At 39.4% G+C, this 15,336-nt stretch overlaps 1 protein-coding gene and 1 long non-coding RNA gene across 3 annotated transcripts in view; both read right to left on the reverse strand.

Moving 5' to 3' along the window:
* Positions 1–772: 772 nt before the first annotated feature.
* Positions 773–1,774, reverse strand: LOC105745128 (olfactory receptor 2G2-like). The gene has a single exon (XM_012521315.2). It carries the CDS (start codon positions 1,772–1,774, stop codon positions 773–775), a length of 1,002 nt encoding a protein of 333 aa, XP_012376769.2.
* A 4,470-nt stretch (positions 1,775–6,244) lies between these two features.
* The window catches only part of LOC139438562 (uncharacterized), a 150,470-nt gene continuing 141,378 nt past the window's right edge, over positions 6,245–15,336 (reverse strand). For both annotated transcript variants that reach the window (XR_011648236.1, XR_011648237.1), the window contains exon 4: positions 6,245–6,404. This is a non-coding gene — a long non-coding RNA (uncharacterized lncRNA). The remainder of the gene's footprint in view (positions 6,405–15,336) is intronic.

Consider the following 15,336-nt stretch of genomic DNA (forward strand, 5'->3'; position numbering starts at 1 on the left):
TCAGATTTTGTCCAGAAAATAAAATTCAAAATGAAGAAAAAAATGTTTTATATATATAATATAGGTTAAAATAACACTAATAACTGCTATTAATTACTTGTGTCTTCAAGACACAAAATATTCTAGAGCTGTGATTCATTTCAGGAAATAGAATTTATGGTTAGGCAGAAATGGTTTATGAATTCAATTCTAAAATTAGAGAACTGGGCTCCCTCCAGGGGCTTTGTTCACCATTTTTAATGTATGGCTTTAGTTCTTATGGTGTTTTTGCCCCTCTACACATCTCTTCCAGGTTCCAATAAGGTGAAATAAAAAGACTTTTGTTTTGTGACAGTTTGCTTAAGATTCAGACATCCAGCTCTGTTACTTTGGAAATAATTAAGCTACTTGCACTTCTATAGTTATGGGGAGTCTGCAAGACTGACAACTGTATTGTTACAAATGGACAGAACAAATGGCTTTATGAATGCCTTGAATGTTTGCCTGTTCACTTTAATCTTGTAAAGAGTTTAGCACTTAAAAGGAATCTCACATTTGCTACTTAAATAATACATTTTGAAGAAAAGACACTGAAGCACAGATTGAGTAAATACTAAACTGTATGCTGGGTTGGGTCATAGCAAAGTCAGGATTAGGTGCATATATTCATAGTATTTTTGTATGTTAAAAATTGAATAAGCAACTAATTAAAAGAAAATGGAATAAAATGACCAAAGTATGGTCCTTCTGGAAGGTTTTTATCACAGTATCACTTTTAGGAATTCTTTGGGATTCATGTAAATGTTATACACAGAATATTCCCTAGAATGTTCTTAAGAGCCCTTTTAAACTCTTTGTTCCTTAGAGTATAGATGTGAGGGTTCAGCATAGGGGTCACCACAGTGTAGAAGAGGGAAACAAACTTTTCCTGATCTTTGTATTTACTCTTGGATGGCTGCAGATATATGAAGATGATGGTTCCATAGAAGATGATAACCACCAAAAGGTGGGAAGAGCAGGTACCAAAAGCTTTCTGTCTCCCACAGGCTGACTTGATCATCAAAATAGCCTGGACAATGTACCCATAAGAGACCAGGATGAATGAGACAGGCACTACAAGGAAGAGGACAATAGCCACAAAAAGCCCAACATCGTTGAAAGTGGTGTCCACACAAGCCAACTTGATGAGCACAGGGACCTCACAGATGAAATGGTCCACTTGATGATGACCACAGAAGGGCAACTGAAGAGTGAGACTAGACTGTACCAGGCTTGTGGCCACCCCACTGAGCCATGCCATAGAGGCTAGGATCATACAGAGATGGGGATGCATAAGGACAGTGTAATGAAGGGGATGGCAGACAGCAACATAGCGATTGTAGGACATCACCATGAGCAAAACACACTCTGTGGAACCCAGTGCAAGGGAAAAATAGAGTTGAACAATGCAGCCACCATAGGTAATCATTTTCATGGAATCCCTCAGGTTTACCAAGAGCTGGGGAATCACACTGCTGGTGAAGCATAGGTACAGGAGGGAAAGATGAGAAAGGAAATAATACATTGGCATGTGAAGTTTGGATTCCAGATGAGATATCAGTATGATGGTTGTATTACCCAAAATTGTTAGTAAATACAAGATCAAGATGATTATGAAGAGAGTCTTCTGTAACTGAGGATAATCAGAAAACCCCAACAGGACGAAACCTGTCAGGCTGCTCTCATTGGTACTCCTCACCATCCCTATTTGCGAGGTAGTTTCCAGAATGCTGAGGCATAGCTGAAAAGATGGCATATTATACAAGGTCAAGTGAGTGACAAGGTTACCTCTCATAAAAGTGTCCTATGTTAAATTGGTATGAGTTTGTGTCCTTAGAGCTAGTAACTTCCATCGATCCATTTTTCCTAGTGTGTTCAATCTACCCATTTGACTTCTTTGTGGTCTTCTAATTTTCTTCAAAATAGAGAACAATGGGCATATTAATAAACAACATCATCTGCTATAGGAAACACTTTAGACCATTGTTTCTTTCCAATCCCACCAAATTTACCCTTCATTTTTTTTATTTATTTATTTATTTAATTTCCCCCCCTCCCCTGGTTGTCTGTTCTTGGTGTCTATTTGCTGCGTCTTGTTTCTTTGTCCGCTTCTGTTGTCATCAGCGGCACAGGAAGTGTGGGCGGCGCCATTCCTGGGCAGGCTGCTCTTTCTTTTCACGCTGGGCGGCTTTCCTCACGGAGGCACTCCTTGCGCATGGGGCTCCCCCACATGGGGGACACCCTTGCGTGGCACGGCACTCCTTGCGCGCATCAGCGCTGCGCGTGGCCAGCTCCACACGAGTCAAGGAGGCCTGGGGTTTGAACCACAGACCTCCCATATGGTAGACGGACGCCCTAACCACTGGGCCAAAGTCCATTTCCCTACCCTTCATATTTTAACATATCTTTCTAGTTACAGGAAGGAGGAAATTCAGATGATTCCAACTAAAATTAGAAAACTGAATTTTTAAGAAATTTTCTATTATGGAAAAATATCTCTCATCATGAAGAATTATGGAAATTTCTAAGGTTACATTGCTGAAATAAATTGGATGTGATTATCATTAACAATAAAACAATGCCTGAGAGCTTACATGATCTGTAAAAATGCATCTGTTTACCAAGAAATGTAAAGTTTGGATGCATTCCTTCTGAATGCATGTAAAATTGATTTTGATTCAACTCACTATCTATGTTTCTTATTCCTTCCACTGCTGCTTTTTATTTGTTTTTCTTGGTTTTTGCCTGTTTCTGTTTTTAGAGACCAAGGATCCTTTTGATTTTTAGGAAATGAAATGGTATCTGTTAGTTATACATCTTTAAGTATTTAAATTTCTTTTCCTAGAATCATTTGCCTTCTAACCATCATTCAAAGTGTGAATGCAAAATGTGCTCCCTGGAAAGGAAGGAAGCAAGCAAGTAAAAGGATCTTTAATTCCAAATTAAGAAACCATATCTGATTTATGAAATGACACTACTCAGTAAGCTATTAATTATGGAGGTACTACAGAAAGACCAGGCCTTTCTTCCAATCCAGTGTTACTAAATAAAATAGCCCTTTAATATTACACACTTCCAATACCTTTGTTTTTAAGTATTTGATTTGAGTAAGGTGTATGTCAGTTTCTTCACAATAGCTGGTGATCTCACAGCATCCATGTCCACGGTACTCTCTCAAAAATCCATTTGGCAGTCTGCACAAGTTATATCCATCATTTTATACTCCTTTGATTTTCCCAGGAGAGTCTGAAACAGCTCAAGTCAACTAGTAGATAGTTGATATTATCATCAAGTGAATGAATGAAGAGATGCCATAAAATATGGTGCAAAAAGAAACCTTTCTAATTCTCCTGAATATAAATTCTGGTGATGATAATTAATATTTAACATTTCCCCAAAGCAATTCCAATTACTTCATGTTGGAATGAAATTTCAAAATATATATATTTTTTTAATTTCATGAGTATATCTTCAATTAAATTATTTTGAAAATAATATTTTAATTATTTTGAATAACATGGAAAAAAAAAGTATCTATAATATTAGAGACCCTCTTTGTTTAAATAGATCCTCTGTGATAACTTCAGTTCTGGATATGACATTTTCTTGATAAATCTTATTTTCTTCCCTCTGACCTTTGTAGATCCCCATAATATCTCCATTTTATTAACTAAATTCACTTAAGCAATATAAAAATGAAGAAAGGAGAGCCAGTTCTTTTCAACCCCAGGAGATATGATCAGATCTCCTAGTATTAAATGAAAGTTAACTTTGCTAACTTCTCACTATATCTATCCTATTATTTCTGGGGGGGCATGTTCTTACAAATATCTGAAATGATGCAAGGATAGTAATTGCCAGCACCTCATAGTTATTCATAGATTCATCAGGGAAAGGCATACCACCACATACTCTTCAAGGGTCCATTGTGATGTCTTAGGTAGAACTTAAGTAGAACTAGCAACACTGATAGAGAAATTCCTGTGATAGATCCATGGGACATAAAATGATTTGCTCAACCCTGCTAAATATTTAGTGACATGACATAGTTAAATGTCCTGAATTTATAATCTGAATCCTATAATCCTTATCCATCTACCTGTGATCTCATCCTCATTTTGCTATAAATCTCAAATTTATAATCCCTCATGAATTGTAATTGCCATAAGCACATGTGGTTCTACCCTTATTAATAGTATTAATGTGGTTAAGGGACACTTACAAATGTGGCAACTTGCCATCAACTTCAACTCAATATTTTCATTCCAAAAACAAAAACATACTACAATATCTTATTACCTTGTTTATTTTCCACCCAGGTATCTGGCTTTATATTCCAAGCACATATATTTCCATGATAAACATATTCCCATTCATTATGAATCATTAAAGTCTTCAAAGTAAACAATAGGATTATCTAGGCATTTTTCCATGGCAGAATACAAGGAAAGTAATTAAATCTGCACATACATACTATTTAAATTGAACTTGCTTAATTATAGGATTTTTCTTAATATATCATATATCCTCATTACTCATTGCAAATATCATGTGACTGATCATACAAAAGTTTGAAATTAATTCTAAAAAACACTGTGTTTTTAAAGAGTCATAGATATTGGCTGAGTGAAAACAATATTTCCATAACTTCTTAATTTAAATCTATTAACTATAACAGAAGAAAATAAAATGAAAAATATCTCTAAATAGGAACAGTCCTAAAACTGTGAAACTCCCATAAGTCTAATGCACATGGTCCATACATCATGTGCCTGATACATTGAAATTTAATGAAAAACACTTGGATACAGAGAGAAAAGCCCTCTTTGCTAAGCACCATCCAATGTATCACTTACCATGGAAAAATAAATTGTAGAATGAAGAAGGCCATGGAACATCAAATATCCTATTAGAGGAGTGTTTCCATATAGATTTCTCCCTTGCTGGGAAAATTAGCTCTGTTGATAAGTGGCATGGCTAGGAGCTAGGGGGAGCTAGATATAGTTCCAGAGAAAAGTTATTTATTTTGGAGAAAAGTTATTGGGAAAATTATGTTAGAATGAAACTTCCAGATATCCACTATACTTTCCCACCAAGTGACTGCAAGACATAAGATAAACTAAAAATCACCAACACTTATTCTCCAATTCAAGTTTTAAAAATCCAGGTAAAATCACACCCAGAAAACCTTTGAAGAAAAAAGCAAAACACACTCTCCCAATATATTTGGGGAAGGAGTAATCCTGAATTGCTGTCTTCTCCCAAAGATTAAGGATATATAAAAAATATTTTTAAAAAAACAATACCTCAGTTTTATACACTATAAAATCTATTGTATTAAAACAAGGTAAAACACACAAAAATAACAAAAGGTAGGAAGGCTCATAAGAGACAAAAGGTGGATAAAGAATGTGCATTTGAAGGAGAATTGCTCCAAGAAACAGTATAAATATTGAAAAGGTGAAATTTTCCTACAAACTCTGAAAAATACAAAAAAAAACCTGGATTTATTGAAACGAGATTTGAAACAAAACCAGATTTAAAAGGCAAAAATTGGGGAAACGGACTTTGGCCCAGTGGTTAGGGCGTCCGTCTACCATATGGGAGGTCTGTGGTTCAAACCCCAGGCCTCCTTGACTCGTGTGGAGCTGGCCACGCGCAGCGCTGATGCGCGCAAGGAGTGCCATGCCACGCAAGGGTGTCCCCCGTGTGGGGGAGCCCCATGCGCAAGGAGTGCCTCCGTGAGGAAAGCCGCCCAGCGTGAAAAGAAAGAGCAGCCTGCCCAGGAATGGCACCGCCCACACTTCCCGTGCCGCTGATGACAACAGAAGCGGACAAAGAAACAAGACGCAGCAAATAGACACCAAGAACAGACAACCAGGGGAGGGGGGGATAATAAATAAATAAATAAATCTTTAAAAAATAAATAAATAAAAGGCAAAATTGGCTGAGATATTTAAATAAATTAAGGAACTAAAAATTGTTAGGGAGATGGAAACATTTTTAGAAAGGCAACAATAGAGATTAAATAAGGATGAGCTTGAGTAACTTGCAGAGACTGCAATAGAAAGAAAAAATAAAAATATATTAAGAAGATGACATTAAAAAGTCAAGCAGCAAAATTATAAATATCCTAAATTTCAGTTAGTAATTGTTCTTGACATCAGAAGGTCACTTTGTAATACCATGAAAGCTAATTTCAAAGCTAAAGCAGTTATTTTTTGGCTTTCATGATGGGAATTTATATTAACTCACATGCTTACAGTTGTGAGACTGAGAAAAATGTCCAAATGAAGTCATCATCAGGGGATGCTTTCTTCCTGAAAAATGGCTGCTGGGTGATCTTGGAATCCTCTGTCACATGGCAAGGCACATAGTGGCATCTTCTGGTAAAGCAGTAGTTTTTCAGTTAGTTTATAACCATATATTACACAATTCACACTAAAGACACCACTGATAAGTTTTCATGCATAAAATATAACAAATGATATAAAGCAAGAATGCAGGTGATATGAAGTTTGTGTCATTGGCCAAGTTTTTTTGAAAACATTGATTACACATAGAGTAGAATTTTTTATCTTTATATTTTCTAATTCATCACTGGTAAAAATGAAATCAGTAACAAAAGTTTAGGTGCCAAAATTTCAATTAGAAAGTGTTAGAATATATCATACATAAGAAATTTGAATATCAAAATATAAGAATATTCTAAACTTCTCAGTAAACAAATAAAGGAAATAAGTTAAAGAAGTTACAAAAATACTACAAAATAAATCTTATGAGAAGCAAAATAATTAAAAATCAATTTTAACTTTAGTTAAAAATAAAAACAATTGCAAATATGATGAAAAATTCATGAATTAAAGATACACAACAAAATAAAGAATCCAAGATATTACCACATAAGACAAGAAATCAAAGCATTATATTGTAATCAATTTTCATTTTTAGTAAAATGCTATGAAATATCTGTACCAAACATCATCATTAAAACTTTAAATTACCCTAGAAGGTTTTTGTAGATTGATTGATTTCCCTAATTATAAAAATGCATCTTAGAAAGAACTAGGTTGTCTAACTGAGACCCAGTGAATCACGTTAATAATTGCCTCTTCCACCAATAATAGTTAAGGAGCCGCTTCAAAGGGACAACATATCTTACCCACCCAGGTCTTCCCAAAGGCCTGGTATGTATTTCTCTTTCTTCTTTCAGTGTGGCTATCCTTTCCATGACTCCCAGACAATTTAGGGCATGGGCCCTAAACCATGGTATAACACAAACTTTTGGACTAGGCAACAAAAAAGATTTCCTAAGGTGCACACTTTTTGGATCTTTTCCTAGAACCAATCCACAGGGAGCATCCCATGGGCTAAGGTTTTCTAAATTCTTGCAATACTGTTGTGTCCTGATAGTCACACCTCACTTTTTAGGAACACTAATTCATTCAACACTCAGAATGAGCTGCTCAGAATAAATTGAGCATTGCATGTACTCTGTCCTCAAATATCTGCCTCTAAGTATTTGCAAACTTCTGGCTCATTTCATGTCTAACAGTGTCCTGTCTGCATGTATCATTAACATGGATAAAAGCTGCATCTTCCCTTGTGCTGGACCTCACTCCTAACTCCACATACCCACCTGGTGCTCTTCTCTCTTGTGGAATTAGTCATTCTCTGCTAACTTGTGGAAGACTGCCTCTAGCCCCACTTCCCCAGTTTATTTCTCTTGGTTGTCTCCATCAGAAATCTCACATGAATCAGCAAATTATGTAAACCCTGTATTGTGGCTTATCCCGTAGCATGGATTATTTTTCACTTTGAAAATAATATATCATTTTTTTCACCATGTGGTTGCAGCTCATGGGCTGCAAGTACTGCCATAGAGCTGAACACATAAGTTATTATTCTCCTTAAAATACTTTTTGAGTATATAAATGTTGCTAAAAATCATTCATCCATCTAGTCTAGTCTGGAAGGCTCTTTTTTACTTTCCAAAAAACCAACAAAAGAACCTAAATTTAAAGGTTTTTTGTTTTTTTAATCCAGGATAACTCTAGGCCAGTAGCCCACACATCTTGTCACTTGTCATGGAATTGTTTTGCATGATATTGCAATGACAGATATCAGGCATTATAAATTTTGCCAACACCTATAAAATTTTGTGGTACAATGTATAAACCATAATGTGAACTATAGAGCATGGTTAGTAGCAATGTTTCAATATGCATTCACAAATTGTAACAAATATACCATACTAAAAAAAGATGTTGGGGAAGCAGACTTGGCCCAGTGGTTAGGGCATCCATCTACCACATGAGAGGTCCACGGTTCAAATCCCGGGCCTCCTTGACCCGTGTGGAGCTGGCCCATACTCAGTGCTGATGGGCGCAAGAAGTGCTGTGCCGTGCCATGCAGGGATGTCCCCTGCCTAGGGGAGCCCCACACGCAAGGAGTGAGCCCAGTAAGGAGAGCCACCCAGTGTGAAAGAAAGTGCAGCCTGCCCAAGAATGGTGCAGCACACACGGAGAGCTGACACAACAAGATGATGCAACAAAAAGAAACGCAGATTTCTGTGCTGCTGACAACAACGGAAGCGGACAAAGAAGAACATGCAGCAAATAGACACAGAGCAGACTACTGGGGGAGGGGGTGGGGGAAGGGGAGAGAAATAAATAAATAAATAAATCTTTTTTTAAAAAAAGATGTTGCTAATGGAGAAAAATGTGGAGGGGAGAGGGATTGAGGAATATGGGAGTCCCCTATATTTTCAATATAACATTTTATGCAATCTAAATCTTCTTTAAAAATTAAAAATAAAAAGTTGCACTGAAAACAATTTTTAAAATTGGGCCCAAATATCTTCTCAATAGGACCAGGAGATTAGGTACTATAGCATGAGAACAAAACAGTATAATAATGTAGAAGAAAAATGGTAATCATTTAATTGTCTATAGCAGTGATTGTACCCCTGAGCTGCTCAGGAGATGGAGGTTGCAATTATATAAAGGGCAGAGGATATGGTATGTTGAGATGTTTGCTATTTCTTAACCTCCTTTAGAAGCTCAATTCCTGGGAATTTTTATAGTCCATAGGTAAGATCTATTGATTGAGCAGATAATATATATCCTGGTTTTTCTCCTCTTTATATTAACAATACTGTCTCTAGATGTTGACAATGTCATTTATGAATGTATATTACATGAAGAAAGCTTAGGGTCAGAGGATTTTTTTCCTTCATGAACAATATAAAATCTCAGGTATGATCAATTTAAACCCTACTTTGATGATGTTTTGCAGAGGTGATGTTGGACATAAAACAAAACAAAACAAACAAACCCTGTATTTCTACTTTATAAGAGAAACCATTCTGAAATACTCTGAAACAACATGAAAGGATAATTTGAAATCTACCATCTGGATTCTCTTTAGCAGCTTTAACTTCATAGTAGTTTCATGTACAATAAAGCAACCTTACAATCATGGTTGTGCCACTCATCAAACTTTTCTGTACACTTACTTCCATGCTGTAAAATGCATCTGACCTCAGGAGTCACTTCTGTGTTCATGGTATGTCCAGCTGCCTATGTTCTAAGAGGAAATAAATCAGCATTCCTAGGTCAGTGCCCCATTGTCTCAGGAATTATTAGAGAAGGGCCAAATTAGGCAACAAATATAAAATTCTGAGAAAGAGAAGCAGTCTGGTTGTTACAGAGACCTGCTATTAATTTCCAGCACAATTTGGATGTCAGTACATCTAGAAAGGTGACCGTTTATCTTTCTCACTTCTCTGGAAGAGTGTGAGAGTATGTTAAAATCATCTTGTGTGAGGTTGGTGCACAGGTGAAGTTATGAGGATGAAGTGTCATAACGTTCACACTTGGCTGGAAGCTCTCTCTCTCTGGAGATTGAATCTCTCTGCAACAGCTCCAGGAGATATTGCTCTTGGTACATGCAGCCAAGGGTATAACACAGATATGCCTATTCCAAATAATGGAAAGAATCAAGTGACTTTCAAATTAGATGTTGGAGCTTGCTGGGAATGTGTTTGGAGATACTAAACCCAATTTCTTCACTCATAAGACAAAACTTGAAAGTGGAAAACCCCATGACTTACCTCCTGGATAGGCTTGGGGCTTATGCAGGGAAGAAAAGAAAGAAAAAAGTGTTTGTTGATGTGGCATCATCATTCCCCAGATAGGGAAATATGTAGCTCTATGGGAAATATGTAGCTCATTAAAATGTCCATAACAGAGGATCCTGGGAAATGGTCATGGAAAAAAAAAATAAGAGAACTCTGCTGTATTGCAGTAAGATGTCAGCAACTTAACCTGGCATGTTTGTAATCACTTGCAAATAATGCCTGTGTGAGGCAGTAGAAAAAGAGTATGATTGAGTGGTCTATAGAGAAATAGCCCCATGCATAAATCCCTCAAGTAACTGGCACAGAGTAGCAAGTTAGCTACTGACTGAATTTTAAGTGAACAACAAATATTAGGCATTCTTGTACTGTGTGTTGTTCTCACTACTTTAAAATATCCATTTTACATTTCTAAGCAGACTTTAAATGAGTAATTCTATTCCTGTTCCTCTTATATTAAAGCACCTCAGTTGTAAAAATTGAGTTATTTGAAATAGGAGAATCTTCATTCTCATATGGTTCCCTAATTATCATTCTTACATAGAAACAATTTCCAAAATCTACATTGTAAGGGGAAAAAAATCTTTTTTGCTTCTCCATTTCTCAGTTTCCTCAGAATTCTGAGACTTACTTCCTCAGTACAAAGGAGAGCATTTCCTTTCTAACCATGCCCTGCTTTATTGTGCAAATCTATCTGCTGACTCTTCTAGTAACTTTTAAGGAAATTTACTCTTGGCCTTAAAATGGATCATACTACCTGAAGATTATTTGGCTCCTATACAAGCTGGCAACCTCTTTAAAACTCACCTATATGTTTTTTACTTTCTTATACATATATTAATATATGTCATTAGCAAATAGTAACATAATTCTTTTCTTCTTCTTCAAGATGAGGCTTCGCTGTTTAGATAGTGTTATTTTACAACAATATCAATTTGGTACCAAAAATCCAAATAATTTTTAAAAACTTAACAGCCTTTTGTTAGACTGAGGAAGATACCTAACAATTTGTTGAAATGAAAGAATTTTCCCTTATATTTGACTTCTATTTTTTTTCATAATAGATATAATATTGTGAAAATCTAACAATGAATGTAGCTGGAGCATTAGCAGTATTAGTCAATCAAAAAGTTGCTGATGCAAAATATCAGAAATCTGTTGGCTTTTATAAAGGGTATTTATTTGGGGTAAAATCTGTTACAAGGCCCTGAAGAGCCCTACTCAAGGTTACATCCTCACTAAATTCTGCTGCCAGATGTTGATGCAAGATGGTAGGTGACATCTGTGAGTTCAGTCTTCTTCTTTCCTTTTAAGGCTCTGTTGCCCCAGCTTCTTTTGATCTCAGCTGGAGGCTGGAGGACTCATCTCTCTTCTCAGGGCTTGTTTCTTTAAGGACTTGGTTGCTCTGGTCTCTTCACAAGGTCAGCTGTTACCATCAGGCAAATGACTCATCTCTCTTTCCAGGGTTGCAGGATCTTCTTTCGTGTCTATGTAGTTCCTTTCCTCTTTTCTCACATATCTGCTTCAGTGAGTCTCCTTGATTGAATGTCTGTTTACATAGCCCACAAAGGGGGCAAGATCTCAAACTGAGTACTCTAAAACATAGTCAAATCAATGCCATAATCTTAACATAATTTAATCAAAGCTATCTCAGGTGAGTCTAATACAATCAAAGGATATCATGCCTGGAGGAAAAGCCCAGTTTATAAACACAAACAAACATCTTTTAAAAAAATTCATAAATAATATCAAACTGCTGCACTCTACCTTCTGAATTCCAAAAAGACATTACAATATTCAAAAAACCTTAAATCCTTTCAATTAGTAATTCTAAGTGCAAAGTCACATTGGAGAAGCAGATTTGGCTCAACAGACAGAGCACCCACCTACCACAAGGGAGGTCCAGGGTTCAAACCCAGGACCTCCTGACTCATGTGGTGAGCTGGCCCATGCACAGTGATGATGCACACAAGGAGTGCCATGCTATGCAGGGGTGTCCCCCATGTAGGGGAACCCCACATGCAAGGAGTGCGCCCCATAACAAGAGCCACCCAGCATGAAAAAGTACAGCCTGTCCAGAAGTGGTGCTGCACACATGGAGAGCTGATGCAGCAAGATGACACAACAAAAAGACACAGATTCCTGGTGCCACTGACAAGAATACAAGTGGACATAGAAGAACACACAGTGAATGGACACACAAAACAGACAACTGGGGGGGAGGGTGGGGAAGGGGAGAGAAATTAAAAATCAATCAATAAATAAATCTTTAAAAAAACACGAAGTCACATTGCAGTTACAGATTAAATATAGTTTGTCTTGAGGAAAAGTCCCCTCTGACTGTAGATCTGTGAAACCAATAAAACCATTTATCTGCTTCCGTATACAAAGACACAGACAAAGAATAAACATTTGCATTACCATAAGGAGAATTTGGGAGGGACACATGAGTCACTGGTCCCCTACAGTTCCAAAAACCTGAGGGGCACACTTCATTAGATTTCAAAATCTGAGAGTCATTCTTAAAATGATTATTTTTTCTCAACCTCGGAGCCACATGTGGGCCCAGTCTTTCCATAGGCTTGCCCAATGGGCATTTTCTTTTTTTTTAAAGATTTATTTATTCATTTATTTCTCTCCCCTTTCCCCCTCACCCCAGTTGTCTGTTCTCTGTGTCCATTTGCTGCATCTTCTTTGTCTGCTTCTGTTGTTGTCAGCGGCATGGGAATCTGTGTTTCTTTTTGTTGTGTCATCTTGTTGTGTAAGTTTTTGGTGTGTGCAGCACCATTCCTGAGCAGGCTGCACTTTCTTTCATGCTGGGCAGCTCTCCTTATGGGACACACTCCTTGCACATGGGGCTCCCCTATGTGGGGAACACCCCTGCGGCGGCTTGCTCGGTCGGTAGAGGTGGGGTCTGGCTGCGGACGAGGGGTCGGTCCAGCTCTGGACGAGGGGTCGGTCCCGCTTGGGATGAGGGGTCGGTCCGGCAGCAGACGAGGGATCGGTCTCACAAGGGGTTGCGCGGTTCGGCTGACGGGGTCGCCCGGCGAAGCCGGCGACGAAGGGGTCGCCCGGCGAAGCCGGCGACGAAGGGGTCGCCCGGAGAAGCAGGCGACCAAGGGGTCGCCCAGAGAAGCAGGCGACGAACTGGGGACAAGGGAGGCCAGGCCCTTGTCGGGGGCTCTCAGGACTGGAGGGCGCACGGCAGAAGAACTACCGCGGAGACAAGGTAAACACCCAAGTCCACTTTACTGAGGGAGAGGCAACAGTTTTATAGGGGCTGGGGAAGGCTGATTGGTCGAAGCCACGCCCTGTTCTGATTGGTTGCCGGCGAAAGGTCAGTGGGCGGTACTGGACGGGGAGGGGTGGTGGTTAGGGATTGGCTGTCGCTGTTGCTGGGGGAAGGGGCAGGGTTTAGGGATTGGTGGCTGCTGTTGCTGGGGTGGAGGGCAGACTTGAGTTTCCCGCCCACGCCTGGCTGTTGCTGCTGTCGGGGGAGGGGAAAAGGGCGGGCTGGATTTTTCCGCCCACACCTGGCTGTTGCTGCTGTCGGGGGAGGGGAAAAGGGCGGGCTGGATTTTTCCGCCCTGCGCCTGCGCAGGGAGAAAGAAGAAGAAGGGTGCTGCCCCACAGGCATCGGGTGGCACCATCCGGGAGGAGGGGCGGCCGCGGAAGCATGGCTGCCGAGAAGGGGAGACCCAAGGGCACTCTGCGCCCATGCCGAGCTTCCTTCAGGGGTGGCGGTGAGTCCGACCAGCCACCCTATTATGGGGGCAGCGGCTTGGCCTGCCGCGGCTGCTCCCCCGCCAGGCCAGCAAACCACACTTCAGCCTGAGGGGTGACCGCACACCCCTGCATGGCATGGGACTCTGCATGCATCAGCACTGTGCATGGGCCAGCTCTACATGGGTCAAGGAGGCCCGGGGTTTGAATCATGGACCTCCCATGTGGTAGACAGATGCCCTAATCACTGGGCCAAGTCCACCACCCCAATGGGCATTTTCTTGGTTCCACCCTCATCAAGCATCTGCAAGATGACTGAGCTCCAGACCTGACCCTCCAAGAACATTGGGGTGATGACCACATTTTCCCCAACCTAGAGGAACAGCCCACCCCTCTCAGAGCACTGTGGTGTTGATCTCACTTTCCCCAACCCTTGGGGAACGTGCTCTACTCTTTCTGTAGCCTGGTGTAGCAAAAATTACCCTGAGGAGTGGACTGGAACATCCACCCTCTTCAAATGCTGTAATAAACTCACCCTTTCTGTGCTCATGGGTGGGGTTCCTCTCTTGCCTCAAGGAGATGTCTTAATTCCAGACCTCAGCTTCCATGGTTTTCCTCTTAAAGCTGTTTGCCCTTTCATCTCACCCTCCATATCCCTTTTAGTCCGGGCTGACAATGGTTTTGTTCATACAGCTCTCTCAAAATCTTGTTGTTTTAGCATTCAGGAAGCAGGGGTCAAAGCCATCAGAAAGTAAAACTTTCCACAAGTCTTTTCTGAATATCTGCATTTTCAATCCTGACTTACAAGTTCCAAGTTTAATTCCTCAAGTGGGCCACTATCATCTTGGGGCTTGATTTCCAGAGACTTGGAATTTCCAGAATCAGTTTCTGTTCAATTTGTGCCCAATAATTCAGTTATCAGCTTATCTCTTTCTTCTAACATTTTGCTATAAGAAGCAAGGAGAAGCCAGGCTGCATTTTCCACATTTAGTTTGGAAATCTCCTTGGTTAAATTTCCATGTTTGTAATTTTCAAATTCTGCCTTCCATATAACATCAGGAGCAACCTTGTTAAGTTCTCTATGACTTTAAAACACAAATCACCTTTCCTCCAGTTTCCAGTAATACTTCTATCATTTCCTTCTAAGGCCCATCAAAAGTCTCTTTAGCATCCATCCCTACCAACAGTTGCTTCAAAGCAGTCTAGGCCTTTTCCATCAAGCATCTCATAATTCCTCCAGAAATACCCCTTACCCATTTTTAAAACCAATCCAGCATTTTGGTAATTGCAAAAGCATGAACCCACTCTCCTGTTACCAAATTCTGTATTAGTCAGTGAAAGGGGTGCTGAGACAAAGGACCAGAAATCTGTTGGCTTTTATAAATGGTATTTATTTGGGATACAAGCTTACAGTTCCAAGACCCTAAAGAATCCAATTCAAGGTTACTTCCTCACCA

This window comes from Dasypus novemcinctus, unplaced genomic scaffold, assembly GCF_030445035.2.
Source record: "Dasypus novemcinctus isolate mDasNov1 unplaced genomic scaffold, mDasNov1.1.hap2 scaffold_69, whole genome shotgun sequence".
NCBI classification, from domain to species: Eukaryota; Metazoa; Chordata; class Mammalia; order Cingulata; family Dasypodidae; genus Dasypus; species Dasypus novemcinctus.